General features: G+C 37.9%; 1 protein-coding gene across 1 annotated transcript; it reads left to right on the top strand.

Moving 5' to 3' along the window:
* The first annotated feature begins 5,590 nt into the window (after positions 1 to 5,590).
* Positions 5,591 to 18,150, top strand: LOC115918775 (polypeptide N-acetylgalactosaminyltransferase 13-like). The gene is made up of 12 exons (XM_030990002.1): positions 5,591 to 5,869; positions 6,515 to 6,729; positions 7,724 to 7,973; positions 8,404 to 8,570; positions 10,872 to 11,032; positions 11,528 to 11,742; positions 13,080 to 13,197; positions 13,781 to 13,918; positions 14,957 to 15,151; positions 15,934 to 16,038; positions 16,790 to 16,927; positions 17,892 to 18,150. Exons 1-12 carry the CDS (start codon positions 5,706 to 5,708, stop codon positions 18,018 to 18,020), a joined length of 1,995 nt encoding a protein of 664 aa, XP_030845862.1. The 5' UTR covers positions 5,591 to 5,705; the 3' UTR covers positions 18,021 to 18,150.

Consider the following 18,150-nt stretch of genomic DNA (forward strand, 5'->3'; position numbering starts at 1 on the left):
AGCCATTTAAATAGTAACTGGATACTTTGGATGCCATATGTTCTCGTTTTTAATTACTGGTGTGTCAGGGAATTAGTAGTGATCATTGCTTTCGAAGTGGACTTTCACCCTGATCATCAGAACTCTATACATTAGAGATCTCTTATCATCGTCTGTTTAGGTCATCACGTTTATACACAACGGTCTCTGTTACCCAGGTAATGTAATAAAATGCATATATATATTTCTTTCGATTTCCACCGAAACTAAATTAGTGTTTTCTGTGTAGTGCCTAGATCTATCACTATGTTCTTAAGCATGAAACTGTATAAATTGGCTTCAATTATCGTTAATGATGATCTTGGCAGCTGGTGATATTACATCGGGATTTCATGGAAAAATCATTTTATAATTTTCTCTTGAATAATGGAAGCGACCTCACCGATTTAATGGTACACATTTAAAAGAGAACAAAGAACTATAACAAAAGTTGTTATTGTTTGCTGATCCAACCTAATAAAAATATCAGGTATGGTGTATTTCATATATGCCTGTATGCAGACTCAGGGTTGATTTTATTTACAACACGTTTAAAACATGGGCAGCTCTTGTGCCTTTTGTTTTAAATCATTAAAGCCAATCTTGAGCTCTGGCATGGCCATCGAATGTCGAGAGATATTATGGCTATAATTCATTCTGTATTGATTATCCTGCAGTAGATTGAATGTTTGAACCAGTTAAATAAAAGCCACCTCACAAAAACTTTCTGTAAATCATCTTAAATAAAAACCAAAACTCTCATTTGCACATAGGGCTTAAGCATAATTTTGTTTTAACCACATGTTGAAATAAACTGAACTTGAACTAAGCTTGTACTATATTTAAAAAAAAAAGCAACAGGTGTCGGGCCTATTTTATTTTTTTCTTGATTTCCTTATCTTTCTATGCTCATTTCTCAGCGCCTATACATTTTCTACCAAAATCGTTTGGCACATGTCATTAAATTGTATAATCTTGAACATTCAGTGTAAGTTTTGTTAGATTCGGTGAGACTTTATTTTCTTTCATTACCAGCCAGAACTCAAGCTTATGTATGATATCTACATTGTACAACACGCAACACTTACACCTTCTGCGTCCTGTGAGACCTGCCCATATATGGCCTCCTTGAATAAGGGTTCATTTAAAACGTGGCATTATTCTATTGAGCATGTCGTTAATATCCGTGTTTCCCATTAATTACATTTAAAACGAAATAGTTCAGATATTGGCATTATCGAATCATTGCTTTCTGCCACCTCCACCCTTTAACACTCTTCTGTTCATTCTCTCCTCATGCGAGAGAAAAAGATTTTTTTTTTTTTTTTTTTTTTTTTTTTTTTTTGGGGGGGGGGGGGTATAATGGCTACAATAGCAACGAAGTTTAGGTCATAACATATCACAAAAAGTCGGGGAAATATAGAAGAATCCCACAATGGGGTTTAGAAAAATAACATTGTTCGATTTTTGTTTCCACTCTTAACTTTTAGTTTTATTTGTAATAGAATACCGGATGTTTCTAGGGAACATTAACAATTTGAGCGGAAGAAATCTTTGTTAGGATACTAAGGTTGATGTGTTGATAGGTATTGTGATTGGGGGGGGGGGGGGAGGGAACTACCTTTAAAAAAAAAGTGTAATTACCCTCAGTTTGTTTTAAATCATATCTTCCTCTTTGTTTAAAAGTGGTATGTAAATGGAGAATAAAATTCCATTATTAAGTAAATTGAATCCGTCTACCTTCTATACTTTCCCATGCCCCCTCCCCCACCCCCATCTCTCTCCCTCCCCCTTCTCTGCCTCTCTCTCTCTCTCTCTCTCCCACTCTCTCTTCCCCCTTTGTTTCTCTTTCTCCCTCTCCCCCTTTCTCGTTATTCTCTCATGCCTAACTCTATTTCTCCACCTCTTTATACATGTATAAGCGAGCCCCTATGCAGCTCCCATGCCGCGTTTATCACAGCATGAAAAATATCACATCTACGGGAATCACACCTTTTTACCTGGAAAACATCAACATCTGCGCTACACACTTGTTCTAAGACCATGATTCATAGCCTTCACACTAGATTTAAAAACAAGGATTATAAGTTATTCAATGCACTGGAAATGGGCCCCAAAATAAGAAATTAAACTCAATCTATGCGATGTGTTAATTGATGACGCACAGATGTAATTATCTCAGAAATGACTACTTGGGGAGGTATCCGTTAGAAAATACAGCTTGAGGTAGTGACAGTCCACTCAACACATAAAGGGGCTATTGCAATGTCCATGGCACACAAAGCATCATATGCCTGACGTAGCAGTGCGTCAGCGACTACCGTGCTCCTTGGAGCATAATGCATGTAAGTGGTATTTCCAACATAAATAAATGCCCAATAAATAAACTGAACATGGCTTTGAATTATTTGCGTATATTACTCATTTTCTTCATCGTACAGAATTGGAAAAAGTGTGGTCAATATCACCTTATGCAACGAGCAATGCAATGAGCATAATGAAAGTGGTCAAGAAAAGACTTTCAGGGAGTGCAAGATCATAGCCTGAAATCAACCTCAAATAAAGTATGCTAGGGATGGATAGTGGGTATGTTTAGGTTAGCGTAGCGCAGAGATCTACCCTTAATAAAGGTAATACAAAGTTTCGGTATGGGGTCATGAACTTGGTTCAGATGAACATATTTGAAGCATATGCGATCATACAATATTCAGTGATCATTGTCGAGGACGAAATCGAGTCTACAGTGATGAAATTGTGAATAATAAACTCTTTATGTTGTATAGCTCCCTTTAAAGATTTGAATTACCTTAGCTTCAAAACAGTGTTTCTTGACAACAATCGACCGATTTGTATTCCCGTATGGAAATTATATATCAGAACTGCAGGTTCCGAGATTTTCATGGTCGCAGCTACCATTGTATGGCCGTAGGCGCTATTTGAAATTTATCGGGAGCACCGACAAATTTAATATTTGAATATCTCAAAATCCTTAGCGTTTTAGAACCCAATTTTTTCAAAGTTGCTTATTTTAACACTAGGTTTCCCAATGGCAATGCAAATTTTAAATTTCATAATCCAATCCTGTTGAAATATTACCAAACCTTTGTATTACCTTTAACAGAATGGTCATGAGAAAACCAGGCTCATTCGGTTGTGTCGTTTGCTGTGGTTAGAACATGTGCCCATAATGATGAGATTATAATGAGGCCGTGTCTATAAAAATCATCGGAATTGCGAACAGGGGTGGTGACATTTAGGATGGTGACGTATAAGAATGAAGTTAAAGTCATTAGTGATTGTGATGTGATTCTAGTGGTTCGAAAAGACTGAGATCGAGACTTTTATTTGACGCACACTAAAGTGCAGTTTCAGATTCAGATTCAGATAAATTTTATTGGTCCATTTGGAAATTCAGTTGTTGGCATTTAATACATAAAGCACACGAACAATATAAAATATAGAATAATATACACAAATAGATAATACAGAGTAGCAAATGACATATTCATATGGAAACACGGATATAAATCGTCTTTACACAGTGGAATAATATAAGAGAATAGGATAAATAAATAAGTGGGAATAGTAATACCATGCGCGGGCGGTATATAAATGCACTAGGATTAGGTCGTTGAAGAGGTAGAACAACCTTTTTTATTGTGAAACTATGAACTTTAACTAGGATTAGGTATAAAGCTACTCAAAGTGTATGCAGCTGTTAAACAAACAGTTAAATTATGGTAAGAGTAAGGGGGAGCTAGGGGAGAATCTATGAGCATGATTTATTTTCATTTTTAGAATGATATCAATGAAAAGGACTGCTAGCTGGGAGAAAACAAATTCCCGATGATAAAGATTATAGTCTACCCCACAAAATAATTATTAGGCAGTTTTGGTAAATTTCAAGATCACTTTATACTTCGATTTCAGAAGAAAAAATATCACCTGAGAAAGGAATATCACTGCTCAGAGCTAGGTCGGGTACATAGATACCCCCACGTTGTTTTTTTGTAAAGATTTTTAAAACCTATTCTTGTGTGTAATCCAAATTGTGCCACTCATGAGTCATGATGCGGTGGGTGCTAATGGCTTAAAGTTTGTCCACCAGTCATATTCACGTTGTAACCTCATTTCGTAACATACCTTATTTGGTGACTAAATCTTATATAAAATTCACTAGTCTAATTCCCCAGTCTAGTCGAGCAGTAAAATAGGAGTACTGCTAGTTTACTCATGGTGGAAATATAACAGCTGTGAAACTCCACAGCTGTCTGGAGTATGGAGGTTTACCAGAGAGTTTCACACTCGTGCGTAGTACGTCGGCTACACGTACCATTTCGATCTTGTATAACGGACTGTATCCCCCCCCCCTCCCCACCCCCTGCCCCCCTCGCTCTCTCTCTCTCTCTCTCTCTCTCTCTCTCTTCCTCTCTCTCCCTCTCCCCTCCCCTCCCTCTCTCCCCTCTCTCTCTCTCTTCCTCTCTCTATCTCTCTCTCTCTCTTCCTCTCTCTGTCTCTCTCTCTCTCTGTGTCCCTATCTCTATCTCTCTTTCTCTCTCTCTCTCTCTTTCTCTCTCCCCCTCTCTCACTCAAATCTTTGTATTCCCTCACTGTCTTCTCTTTCCCATTTCACTGCAGACACCTTGTTCCACCCGAAAGGAGCGTAGGCTTACTGGTTAATGTCTTGTGATATCAGCTTGTAAACGTGTTTTCTGTTCCCTCCCGTAAAGGAAAAAAAACCTGACGACATTTCACGTTTATTGATCATATTGTCTCAAAAACAACGAAAACATACCCTTACAAAGAACTTCATGCACAAATTTACAATTTCTTGCCTGTTCTTCTTTAAATTACAGCGATAGGCGAGGAGACGTTAGCAGCAAGCAACATCCGCTTTCAGTTTGGCTGAACCAGTGTCTAGCTAACAAGGATATAGGACGGAAGGCAGCCAAGAAGAGGGTGATACCTTTACTCGTTATACGGTATTTCGTGGTATATCTTCGTCTGAGAATCACCCGAGTAAAGACATTTAAATGTTAGCTACACCCGATCACCGACATTCTACGTCACCTCAGCTTAAGCCTAACCAGTCACCGGATAGACAGGATAAACGAAGGAAATTGTGTGAAAATGGACTATACTCTGTTACATCGTCTTACTGAAATTAATCTGACTTGAAACATACAATTCGTTTAACCAGTCTTAACTCTTTACTCAGCCTTTATACTTCATGATACTAGCTACAGTTGGAATCTAGGAAGCTGAACAACAAAAGGAGCTGACCTAGTCTATCTACATGATCCATATTGCTATTTAGAGTTGGTGTTAATGGGATTTAATTAGCTTTGATAAGCTTCGTCTACCATGTCTACGTTCCGTTAGTTAATTAAAACAATAGCAAAATAAATCCAAGCAGCATCAACCAAACTATCAACTTTTCCCACTTTCATATTAACTGGCTTTATACCAGTTACTAGCTAATCAGAACTGGGAAACGCGGACGAGAAAGAGATGCTTACAATTTGTCTTTCTTATCGGGTGAACGTTTTCGTCAAGTGACATTAACATGACAATGTCTAAGTGACTGCTATTTCCACCAACTGTTTGGTCTTTCACGCCAAATTGACTGTAACAGATACTAGCAAGTCAGAATAGAAGACGAGGAGTTGGGCGAAAAAAAGACCAAGATGAGAAGCAAACATTTAAAGAGAAACTGCGGCGTCTACTTCCTAGTGGCTTCTGCAGGGGCCTGTCTTGTTGCCAATATCTTATTTGTTGTATACCACTTAAACCATGATGAGAGCCACCATGCAACAGTCGGCAACAAAAGAGAAACACTCGACCATCTCGTGTAAGTAATTCGACGAGGAGCATGAGGAGGCTTGTAGTAGTAGTGGTGGTAGTATTAGTAGTAGTAGTAATAGTAGTAGTAGTAGTAGTAGTAGTAGTAGTAGTAGTAGTAGTAGTAGTAGAAGTTGTGGTGGGGTGTTGGTGATGGACGTACAGTGGGGGTGGTAGTGGCAGAAGAAGTCAGTGGCTGATACAGGGGGACTGGGGGTCCCGGGACCCTCCCAGGCCAAAAAACAGTTATATTAAACCTTTGTTAAGATTTTTAAAAAAAGACGAGCCTCTTCCCCTGGCGCAAGAGGGGGGGGGGGGGGGGGGGGGGGGGGGGTTGGTGTTGATTCGGCGCTAAATATTTTCTCACGAATTTGGAAGGAAAAAAATAGAGCTCCTTATTCACCGGCTGGCTGGTAGATGTGTAATTGTTGATTTCATAGCTACATGTACATAGCTAATGGCAACCAGTGTTAATTATTCAGGGAAATGGTGACATGACAAATCTTTCTTTTTAACGCCTTTTTCCGTATAAATTCGTTCCAATGAATGTATTGCAACGCCGTAGATATTTGTCTTATCGAGTTTAACCTGTTACATGTCAGATCATGTCAATACTATTGATTATCTCTTTTCATGTCAACGATCGCAACTTTAGATACACATCGATGGACGACAACAATTTCGAGGTTAAGAATAACGAAGAAAAGATCCGACATCGTAAAAAACTTCTGCGTCCGCACGGTAAGGTCGCTGACTTCCATGACGATGACGGTCGTCGTAAGCCTTCCGATACCGTGGATAATGATGAGGCGTCGAAGTTCAGAATACCTGCAGAGGAGATGATGGAAAACATGCGAAATGGGGTAGTAGGTGAGTTGATCGGATTCAGGGGGCACCCCCCCCCCCCTCTCTCACACCCCCTCTCTCTCTCCCTCCCCCTCTCTCTCTCTCTCTCTCTCTTACTGAGACACGGAAAAGGAATGTGTATGTTTTTATATAAATGTTCCCCAGGTGAAATCATGCAGTCCCTCTTTTAAATTGTGGAAAAAGACCAGCGACAATCCTCATCATATTTAGAGGTAAACAAGTTACAGGAAAACGAATGTGATGATTATTTTGTTTACCACCCATTTCATTCAATACATTTTTTTCAAATACATCGGTAAACCCATGATGCACCATCAAAATGTCTGTTGGTTGAAAGTATCAATTTATAAAAATATAAATTTATATATATTTTTATTTATAGATGACAATTTTCTGTTTAAATTTACTAAAAGTAAATTAAAACAGAAAATTGTCATCTTTATATAAAATATGCTGAATAATTCAGCTATGTTTTCTGAAGTCTTTGCGGTAATGCAATTCCAAAAGGCATTGTTTGTAAAAACAGATGGCCCTGCCTGTACATGATCATTCATTCATTTGTTACCACGTGTCAAATATCAAGAGCATAACATATAAGATAAACGTCGATTAATGCAATCATGCAATGAATTCATTCTTAATGAGCTTCACGTTCCGCTCGTTATAACGCCAGACATATAGCTTAATCAGCCTCGTCGTACAACGTTGGTGTAAACAAATTAGTCTGCCTTCCGATCATGTAGAAAAGACTGTTTTAAAACGAGAAAAATTGAATACATGGATACCTTAATATTGTACTGGTCTTCTTTTAGACGACGCACCTGCTTTCTGCATAATCGCATCTCGTAATATTTTCTTTTCATTATTGTTACCATTACTGTTAATTAGAATGATGATAGAATGATAACAATCGTTACTATTATCTTAACGGTCATCGTCATCGTAATCGTCATCGTCATCATCATCGTCACCATCAGTTTGAAATCATACTATGCAGGTGATGAACATGTCAATGATGAAACAAATGATGCTGACAAACATCGTAAAACAACTCCACCCCCAACGTTTGATAACAAACCGAATGCTGATGTGAAGAAATTAGGTGACAGAGGTTCGGGAGTGAAGCTTGCCCTCTCGGTTGAAGGGAAGAGAGTGGAAGAGACTAGATACAAGAAACATTCCTTCAACGAGCTGGTCAGCAGTAAGATATCACTTCATAGGACATTGATAGACGGCCGTTATGAGGAGTAAGAATATATTACTTATTCAAAGGAGGTAACCGTCGTACTCTGCAGTCCAGGTCGAAATAATTCCGACCCTTCTTTCGTGAATTAGTGCATTACAATATTACTTTTGGTTAAATATGTTTTAAACTGAATTTTAAAAAAAGTTTCTGACGTCAGTTTATCCAAGATGTTGTAAATAGCAAGGAGGGCCTTTTTGTAGGATTACAGAAGAAAATAGTGTACGCCTTCCTGTTACACTTATAAAGTCCGAAGTGCGTTATCTATGTATTGCCCCACTGTCCCTGTATTAAGCATAATAGGAATTAGAGAATTCAGTAGTCAACGGGTTAAATGATGTGAATTAACGCCCTTCGACTCTCAAAAGGAAACAGTCAGAATGTTGATGTCATTATAATTGACTGTTTTGTGTGTGTTCACGTTATTACATCAGGTGTAAGAATATCAGCTACCCACACGACCTGCCCTCTACGTCCATCATTATCTGCTTCCACAACGAGGCATGGTCCACACTCCTCAGAACACTCAACAGCATCATTGACAGGAGCCCTCTACGGTTGATCAAGGAAATCATTCTTCTTGATGACGCAAGCACAATGGGTTCGTACGAAACGGCTTTGATAAACCAGTTCGTAGTTAGTACATGGTTCAGATGACCCCAAATATCCACAGATCTTTTAAACATAGATAAATCCCACTTTGTGACTTTTGGGATAAGCACAGCTAAAGTCATGAATGTGATTCTTCGTTTGCCCTCTTGAATAGATCACTTCCTCCTGTGTTCAATAGAATGTATCACAGGTGCATGCATGAAAAATGATTACATAACTTTCGTGAGCATGTATCCAGTATTTTAGTCTCAGTGGGTTTTAAAATTTTGTACAAGTGACCTTTACCTTCGCATGCGCATATTGTATCTAAGAACTGGTCTAGTTTGATTTGATTTCATGAAATCCAATCTACATGTACTTTTGAAAATCGCATGTTTTGCCTAGAGAAAATATTAAGCCAGAACTGACAGGAGAGTAATAATCAGAATTTCCAACAAAATATTTATTTAGGCCCAATTATCTATACGACCTGGGGGCGGGGGGGGGGGCGTTTCACAAAGATCCTAAGTCAACCTTCAAAATTATGGAGAGCCATTTGTAGCCTTAAAATGAAATATATTCAAAAGCAAAATTCAAGTATTTTCGAATTTTCATAAATTCCACTTCAAGAACATGAAATCTCCTTGATAGTAGAAAATATGAATGATTTGTGTTAACATTTTATGCCTTTTAAAATAAAATTCACAAAATATTTTCAAAGGTGCTAACGACTTTTCATAATTGATAAGTCCAACTTTATAGAGATAAGTTCAACCTATTATCGTTGTGAAACACCCCCTGATCTTATTGATCCTCTTATCCACACCCACTACATCGTTCCCAAAAATGTTATCTATTCCTATTGATTTCTACTGTTAAATTGATATACACGCCTCATACATTACATGATGGATATTCCTGGATAGTAATATCCATCAATCCAGCAAAATTGATATCGTGCCAGGTAAAGGTCACATTACCATGATGAAATCCCAACTGAGATTTCTATGGTAATTTCTTAAAGACAAAAAGCTCGCTTTTGGGGGCGTTTATTGATATGCCTGGTTCACTTCGAGGGTAGTTGTGATAAACATGCATTACCTTTGAATATCAAAGAAAGAATTACAAACAAGATTGAAATGTAATTATTGCACCGAATGTCTGTAAAGGTGGTTTTTGATTAAACAGACAAACTTTTGGAGAAACATGTAGGTTGCCAGTCTCAGATGGTATTTGAATAAATCAATTCTCTATAAAAAAAAAAATAGACAATCATTCCAGCGACTTCAAATCTTCCGTTTAGAGCGCAGTAAGAAAATGTAATGATGTTCCTCAATTTCCTTATTATCCCATATGGATTTTCTTTATCATTTTCTTTATCATTATGATTAAGAAAATCATAATGAGCATGGAGAAGCATAGGCCTATGATAAAATAATACAAGACCAGTGCATCCTCTAATCTAGGCCTATACCGTAATTGTATACATGGATAATCTAACTGAGCTGTTTCCCCAGTTTGAGCTCGTATAGCAAGTTGGTATCCAACGTGATTCACATCACGGCTTCCCAGATGAATGGAAGGAGCGAAAAGATACGACATCATGGCTGAATTTCATCCATCAATGTCATCTCCAACCAATTTCAATTATTCCCTTTCCCGCTCCTTTTTGTACTTTTTGTTGCTGATGTTGTTGTCGTTGAAACAAGGTAATCATTGCGGATAATCGTTGCACGAACTGTGCATTTTCGTGGATCAACTCACATCGTTTATCATAATTAATTTTATTCACAGTAGGCGTTAAAGCGATGTAATATCTGCTAGGAAAGACTGAGAATGAAATGCAAAGACGAGTCGCACTTGTGAGATTTAGAAGGCATGGTGCCTGAAGAAGGGGAGTGGTAGGGGAAGTAGAAGAGGAAAATATCATTTCACTGACCGTAAAATCTTCTTTGAAATGTTTGATACTAGATAATTTCAAGAGATCTCACATCGCTAGGTTGTATCATCAGCATTTGATTTATACAATATTTAAAATAATCTACCAATAGTGGTGATCTTTCACTTTGAAAAGACTTGTTTTTATTATGGAAATATATGTACTGTTACCTAACGAGTTCATAGCTAGTCGAGAGAAATAGTTATGCAATGGAAGTTTTACATGACTATTGGGAACTCCGTAATGAAACTTTGTGTTTGAGTATGCGCGTGTTACAACTATCTCTCTCAGTAAGCTATGTTAAATGTGCGCTCTCTGTCGTCAGTGCTTTGACAGTAGTAATATAACGCTATTTTATATGATTTGTTTTAGAGCATCTCCAAGAGCCCATTGAGGACTACATCTCCCAAATCCATTCGGTTAGGATACGCATGGTGAGAGCTGAGAAAAGACTCGGCCTAATTAAAGCTCGCATGATGGGGGTCGATGCGTCAGAGGGCGAAACGTTCACATTCCTAGATTCTCATGTAGAGGTAAAATTTGATCTGCTTTCAATAAAACATGATATGACTAAAATAACTAAGATCAAAAATGCACTTTGGTGGACGAGTTATTCTGAAAATTCATTAAAATATAAATCTTAATTAAGTATGCCTTTTTTTATAAATATACAAGATTTAAAATCAAGTTTCTAAACTTGGAAATTGGTTATCTGTAAACTAAATTCTCCAAACAAATAAAATACTCGAACCTTGGACCCTGTGATCCTAAGTCCGGTGACATATCCACTCGACCACTACACCTTTACAATCTGTCATAAAGTTCCATAATTCAAAGAAAGTAATATTGAGACGACCAATGACTATTGCTTTATATCTTGTAATGCCCTAAATGACATTGTTGGTTTATCCATTTTGTGCAGTGTATGTCATGAAGTCAGAATGCCCCCTACGGCATATAATACGGAACCAGCGTAGTCAGAGTAATTTGCTTCAAGTCAGACAGTCATTCACTCCTTTTATTTTCAGGTTATGATAGGCTGGTTGGAGCCTCTCCTCGCTCGTCTGGCCTCAGATAGAACCATCGTGGTCATGCCCGTGGTCGATGAGATCAACAAAGATACGTTCAACTACAATGTCGTACCCGAGCCCTTACAGCGAGGAGGATTCAACTGGCGATTCGAATACAGATGGAAGCCCATACCAAACTACGATAAAAGGCCATCCAAAGTTGCTCCAATTAAGTAAGAGAGGGTTATTTTATTCCAAAAAAAAATTCAAATACAAAAACAATTTGAACCAACTTATGACTTTGTATATCAAATAATACTTTAAAGACGGGCAAATGAATATTAAAGATAAAGATGTATATGGGACTACTAGTCAGGTGGCCTAGCGTCAAATTTACTGATTATCGTTACTTGTCGGATAAAAGCACCATTTTTGGTACAGGGATTCCTTAGTATTTACTTAACGATATTATGCTAGAGCCCCCGGCAAAAAATTAATTTGAGGGTGTGGGTGGCGGAGGCGTCTTTTTGGAGCCCCAAACAATTTTATAACATTGATTTGTTGTTGTACAAATGCCTTTTTTTTTTTTCAGGGCTTCCTTGGGACCTACTAAACGATATTACGGTAGGAGCCCCGGGAAGAATATCATATAAGGGTGTGTGACAGGGGCGTTGCCTCGTAATCCACAAATAATTTGTAATTATAACATTGACATGTTGTTGTACAGAGGCCATGGGCCCCCAATCACCCATATATGAATGTGTATGCCGGGGGCTCCTACCCTACCATCCTTAACTAGGTCCTAAGGAAGCACTGTACCAAAAATGGCATTTGTACAACAACAACTCGAGGTTATAACATTATTTGGGGGCTCCAAAAGACGCCCCGCCCCCACACCCTTAAATTTAAATTTTTGTCGGGGGCTCCTAGTCTAATATCGTTTAGTAGGTCCTAAGGGAGCCCTGTACCAAAAATGGTGCTTTTATCCGGCATGTAACGATAATTTTACTAAGCCACCTGACTATACACAAATGGTGTCGGGCTACTAACCTTGATTTCCCAATCTTTCTATGCTCATTACTCAGCCAGTATACATTTTCTACCAAAATTGTTTGGCAAATGACATTTATTTGTAATCTTGAACATTTAATGTAATTTTTGTTTGATTCTATGAGGTTTCATTTTTTTTTAAACCAGAACTCACCTTTATCTTTAATGTCTTACCAAAGGAGCATGAGCGTTTATTTCAACTTGATGCAATTATTATTGGCTCAAATTTCGTGAGATAAAAATATGATTGACGCCTTCAAATTATGGTGTTTTATATATTATATTTCAATTTATATCTCCAACCCCCCCCCCCCACACACACACACACACGCACACACACACGCACACACACGTACACAAACTCTCTCTCTCTCGTACTATATTTCTATCTTTTCCCCTTACCTCTCCCCCTTTCCATCCCTTATCTATCTCATTTCCTCTGTCTCTTTCTCCCCTCCCCCCCCCCCTCTCTCTCTCTCTCTCTCTCTCTATCTTTCTTTATCTCCCTTTGTAATATTAGATCACCTGCTATGCCGGGAGGACTTCTCACAATGGATCGTTCATTCTTCTTGGAGCTTGGAGGGTTTGACCTAGGTATGGAGGTATGGGGAGGAGAGAACCTAGAAACGTCTCTCAAGGTAGGACGATTTGTACAAAGAATGAAAGCCTGAACTTGAAATGAAAGTGGGTAGGATAGATAGTGAGAGAGGAGTATTATTTCGGCTTCGTCCTATGGGAGAGTACTGGATATTGCATGGTATCGATAGAGGGACGGAACTCAAGAGATGCATTCTTTCATGAGAGGAGTCCTGAGAAGGACTGTTGAACCAGGCTAAGAGAGATGGAAGCTCGATGTTTCGAATAGGTTGATTGCTCGTCTTCATGCAGGTCACCTAACCTTCTGTGATCATATCAATTTTGGTATAATGAGAGGTTTTTGGAATAAATTGACTCTTTCTTTCTGAGAGTCACAAGCACTGCACACGGACATCAGTATATGGGACTGTATTACAATGTTTGGCCCAAACTTGTTAACTATTTCCAGTCTTATTTGTTATAATTGGGTTCTTGAAAAGCTACTCACTTTAGGTGAAATTCCTCCTGTAATATTCTTTTAAATTGATTTAAAATAAAATTTAAAGAATGGTCACCAAATTTTCCTCAATTTAAAAGTGGTGAATCTTCCCTCTAACTAACGATATTTTCGTTGCATTCTTTCAGATCTGGATGTGCGGTGGATCGATCGAGATAATACCATGTTCACGTGTTGGTCACGTGTACCGAGATACGTCACCATATTCCTTCTTAGGCCAGAATCCATTAGATATAGTAGAACATAACGCCATGAGGGTGGTCGAGGTGAGTTAAGTCGTGTTTTCCTCACCTACAGTATAACAACAGGGGCGGATCATGGGGGGGGGGGGGGTTCGGCGGTTTAAACACCCCCCCCCCCCCCCTCTTGGGCGGCCAAGGAGAAAAAAAAAAAGGGGAAAGAAGAAAAAACAAGACAAAAAGAAGGAAAAAAAGTAAAACAGTAAAACGGCGCGATTTTTGGAAAATGCTGGATCCGCCACTGGGTCAAACACCCCTTTGGCGAAAAGCTAGATCCGCCCCTGAACAATATTTAAAAAATTAAACTATAGATGGCACATCATGAACGTGTATACATTTGGCGGATTTTACATCTCAGGGGCAGTGGAATAAGCAGTAACATAATTAGTAGTATAGTTGTAGTAGAAGTATCAGCAGCAGCAGCAGTAGGAAACAAAAAATCCCAGTGATACGATAGAACATAAAACTATAATAATAATATTCGGTTCTTGTATAGCGCATATCACATCATAATTATAACGTCTCTATACGCTTCCAAGGAGCTTTGGAAATTATTACCCTATAGCTTTAGCTCCGGCAGCCGTATTCAGCGCGCAGTGCATTTCAAGGAATAATCCTAACCAGGTACCCATTTACCTCACCTGGGTCGAGTGTGGCAAATGTAGATAAAGGCGGTCTAGATGAATAATGTTCAAATTAGAGGTAAAATTAGTATAGAATAGGATATAACATTAGCATTAATGTTAGAAGTAGTAGTAGTAGTAGTAGTAGTAGTAGAAGTATCATTTCTTTAATTTTTACTATTATCATTATAATTTTTAGAAGTGAAAATTATCATTTTTTATTCCACACAAGTGGCTCTTTCTCGTCCTATTTCGAATGTGGGCATCTGTAGAGCCGTTATTTTCATGGAACATTTCTTTACTGTGTCAGTTGGCATTTTAAAAAAATCGAAAAAAATTAAAGATCGAGAAAGTTCACAAGTACATGTAATTGTTCACCTTTACCATAGCCCGACTTGTTTTTTTATGGGATTACTAGATTATCTTTGATATCTCGCATTAGGTATGGACGGACGAACACAAGTACCATTTTTACGATAGACTTCCCATGCTGAAGAATCGTGACTTTGGAGATGTATCTAAGAGGAAGAAACTTCGAGAGTCTTTGAATTGTTACGACTTCAACTGGTACCTAGCAAACGTGTACCCTGAACTATACGTTCCTTCATCAAGTTCGGTTCTTCGCCAAACTATTAATGTAAGTTTCGGTTATTTTGTAAACACTAAATAGACATTCAAAACACAACTATAAGTAGTAGTAGTAGTAGTAGTAGTAGTAGTAGCAGCAGGGGCGGTGATCCCGGGTGGACAAGTGCAGCAACAAAAAATGTACAGCAAATACTTAAGACCGTAACAAACTTGTATGCTCTATAGGGCCCAATAGCACAACTTTAAGACTAATACAAATGGAAACATCTTCTCACTCGGTCGCTACGCTCCCTCGCATAATATCCTTCAAAATGTACAAGTGAATATTGTAGAAAATCTCGCATTTCGTCCCAGTCATAAAAAAGAATAGCCGCCCTTGAGTAGTAGTAGCAGTAGTTGTTGTAGTAGCAGTTAATATAGTAATATTAGTAGTAGTAGTAGTAGTAGTAGTAGTAGTTGTAGCAGTAGTACATGTATATGGTAGTCGACAAACCTCATTCCTCGATTCGAGATGACAACTATTATCAACTTTATTAAGTTCATAGCTGTGCATAGTAATTTCCATATGAATCGTATATGTCAGTAATAACCATGACCCAGCAAAACAGCAAGAATAAAATTATTGATAAAATACCCGAAAAGTAACATTTATAAATCGAACAAGTTATTTTCCAAAAGGAATTGTTATGCATGAGGCTATCTTCTATCTGACTTATCCCAAACTGTGCAACAATTGTGTAACTGCATTGCAGTTTTAGTTCAGGAGTTTATCATTCAAACATTATCACACTTTAAAGCTTATGTTCTCTTGTCCCTCTTTGCATTTGCCAGTTTCAGAATAAAGGTTCGAAGCTGTGCATAGATTCCAATGATCAGAACGGACAAGCTGGCAAGAATCTTATCGGTTGGCATTGCCATAACCTTGGTGGAAATGAGGTATCGTTATTGTCTTCTTTTCATGTGTTTTTATGTATAAATAATCGTTAAACTTTTATTATTCTTCTCGTACTATTGTATATAATTCATGCGAATCCTATTCTCACTCATCTCACTTCATGCTGTGTTTCACATCCATACTCCTGGCCATCGACATCGTAGTCTAGTTATACAACAACCACACCAACATGTATACAAATGTCACAACTCATTCGTACCAGACTGGGGTTTAAACATTCTAAAGTTTAATCATGTTAATTTATTTAGAGTAAAAAGGTTATGACATTTCTTTTAAATATGTTTCTTTACAAATTAAAGCTTTAATTAAATCCACACTTTTTACGAACTCAGTATTATAATCTCTGTGTATATGCAATTAACTCAGAACTCAATGAAGACATGGTGCCTTGCAGCTGAAATTCAAGAACACGTTATAAACGTTGAATCAAGAATCATTTATAATGACACGATTGACACCGGTTAACGAGAGGTTAGCAAAGGTTGGCAGCAATGGAAAAACCTTTGCCAAAATCAAAGGAAAAAAACGGCATACACACATTATGTCAGCGATGTGATTGTGGTATCAGCAAGGATGGTTATTCTGAACAAAGAAGTGCTTTAATTTGATTTGAAATCCTCATTTCATGGTTAATGCTAGTCATCATTGCCATATTTCAGAAGATTCTGTCATTGATAGGGATCACCGCTTATATATAATTCTGGTTCGTTGCACATCTTCCTTTTCGTCCAGTACTTCGAGGAGACAAAGGCTGGTGAGATTAGAAACGATGAGCTGTGTTTAGAAGCCAACTCTGTCGGCACACATGTCATCCTCAACCCATGCAGCCCGACGGGGGATCCACCAGAAAGACAAAAATGGGTTGTAAAGGTAAGTAATCATTAAACAAGTAGTCCAGGGGAGTGTTTCACAAAGGCTTAGATCGACTTTAAGTTGGACTTAACTATGGTAGGCTGTTTATGCCACTAGTTCCCCTAACCATTCATGGTATTGGTCTCCCAAAGGACGTTCAAATCGTGGTCACAAATCCAAAACAAAAATCCTGAACAATGAACTATCAAAAATGTTAACTCTGTAGATTTGTGACGTCCCTTGAGAGACCAATGATGAGAGCAACCAGTGGCATTAACGGCCTGCCATAGTTAAATCCTACTTAAAGTCGAGCTTAGTCTTTGTGAAACACTCCTCAGGGGTGTTTGCTCTGTACTACAAGGATAACACATGACTGCTCTGTGATTTTAGAATCACCACCTATTATTCTGATTATACAGAATACGAGTATATTTTATGCGACAATGCCCGTACTTAATTTACAAGAGACAATTTCTTGACGACTCCTGAACCCTATTTCGCCATTCAAACATAATTTCGGAACAAAATTCCGAAAAAGACTAAATTTTTGGCGAAATCATGAACTGTCATGCGTAAGCAATTTGATGTTAAGCGAACACCCCAATGAACTAAACCATCATATTACCTTCTCATGACTAATGTTGACCTTCTATATCGCCAAACATAGCGCTTTAAGATTATTACTACTGTCCGAAAACTCCCGACAGCTGGCGAACATCCAAAATGTGTTAAGGCAACAAAATAAAAAGCAGGTCCTCAGACAATATATTGTTAGAGTTAATGTTATGGCTAGATTATCTGCATTCCTACAGTACAGAGGATTTATTGATTGAGTTTACCGATAAAAGAAATAATACCATTCGTCATAATCATCACCATAATGTTTTCATCGGGATTAATAAACCAAATTTACATGTTTATGGACTATATTCTGAGAAATACTTCAACCATAATTTTGTTTCTTCAATTGTTTCCCTTATAGCAAAATGGACAGGTTAGGAACACCAAAATCAACCGATGTATGCACATGAGTGGTTCAACGGCTGGCTCTCTAGTAGAACTACGGATATGTAACCCCATAGAGACACATCAAATGTGGGAAATAACTTAAAACATCGCATTTATTATGTATATTTATAAAGTCGATATTATTGGATACAAATAATACAAAATAATTATTGCAGCTCTATAACTATTTATTTTCCCCGTAACAAATATTAATTAACCCATTGCCTACTGAA

Source organism: Strongylocentrotus purpuratus, unplaced genomic scaffold, assembly GCF_000002235.5.
Source record: "Strongylocentrotus purpuratus isolate Spur 01 unplaced genomic scaffold, Spur_5.0 spur5_scaffold_19, whole genome shotgun sequence".
Classification (NCBI taxonomy): Eukaryota; Metazoa; Echinodermata; class Echinoidea; order Camarodonta; family Strongylocentrotidae; genus Strongylocentrotus; species Strongylocentrotus purpuratus.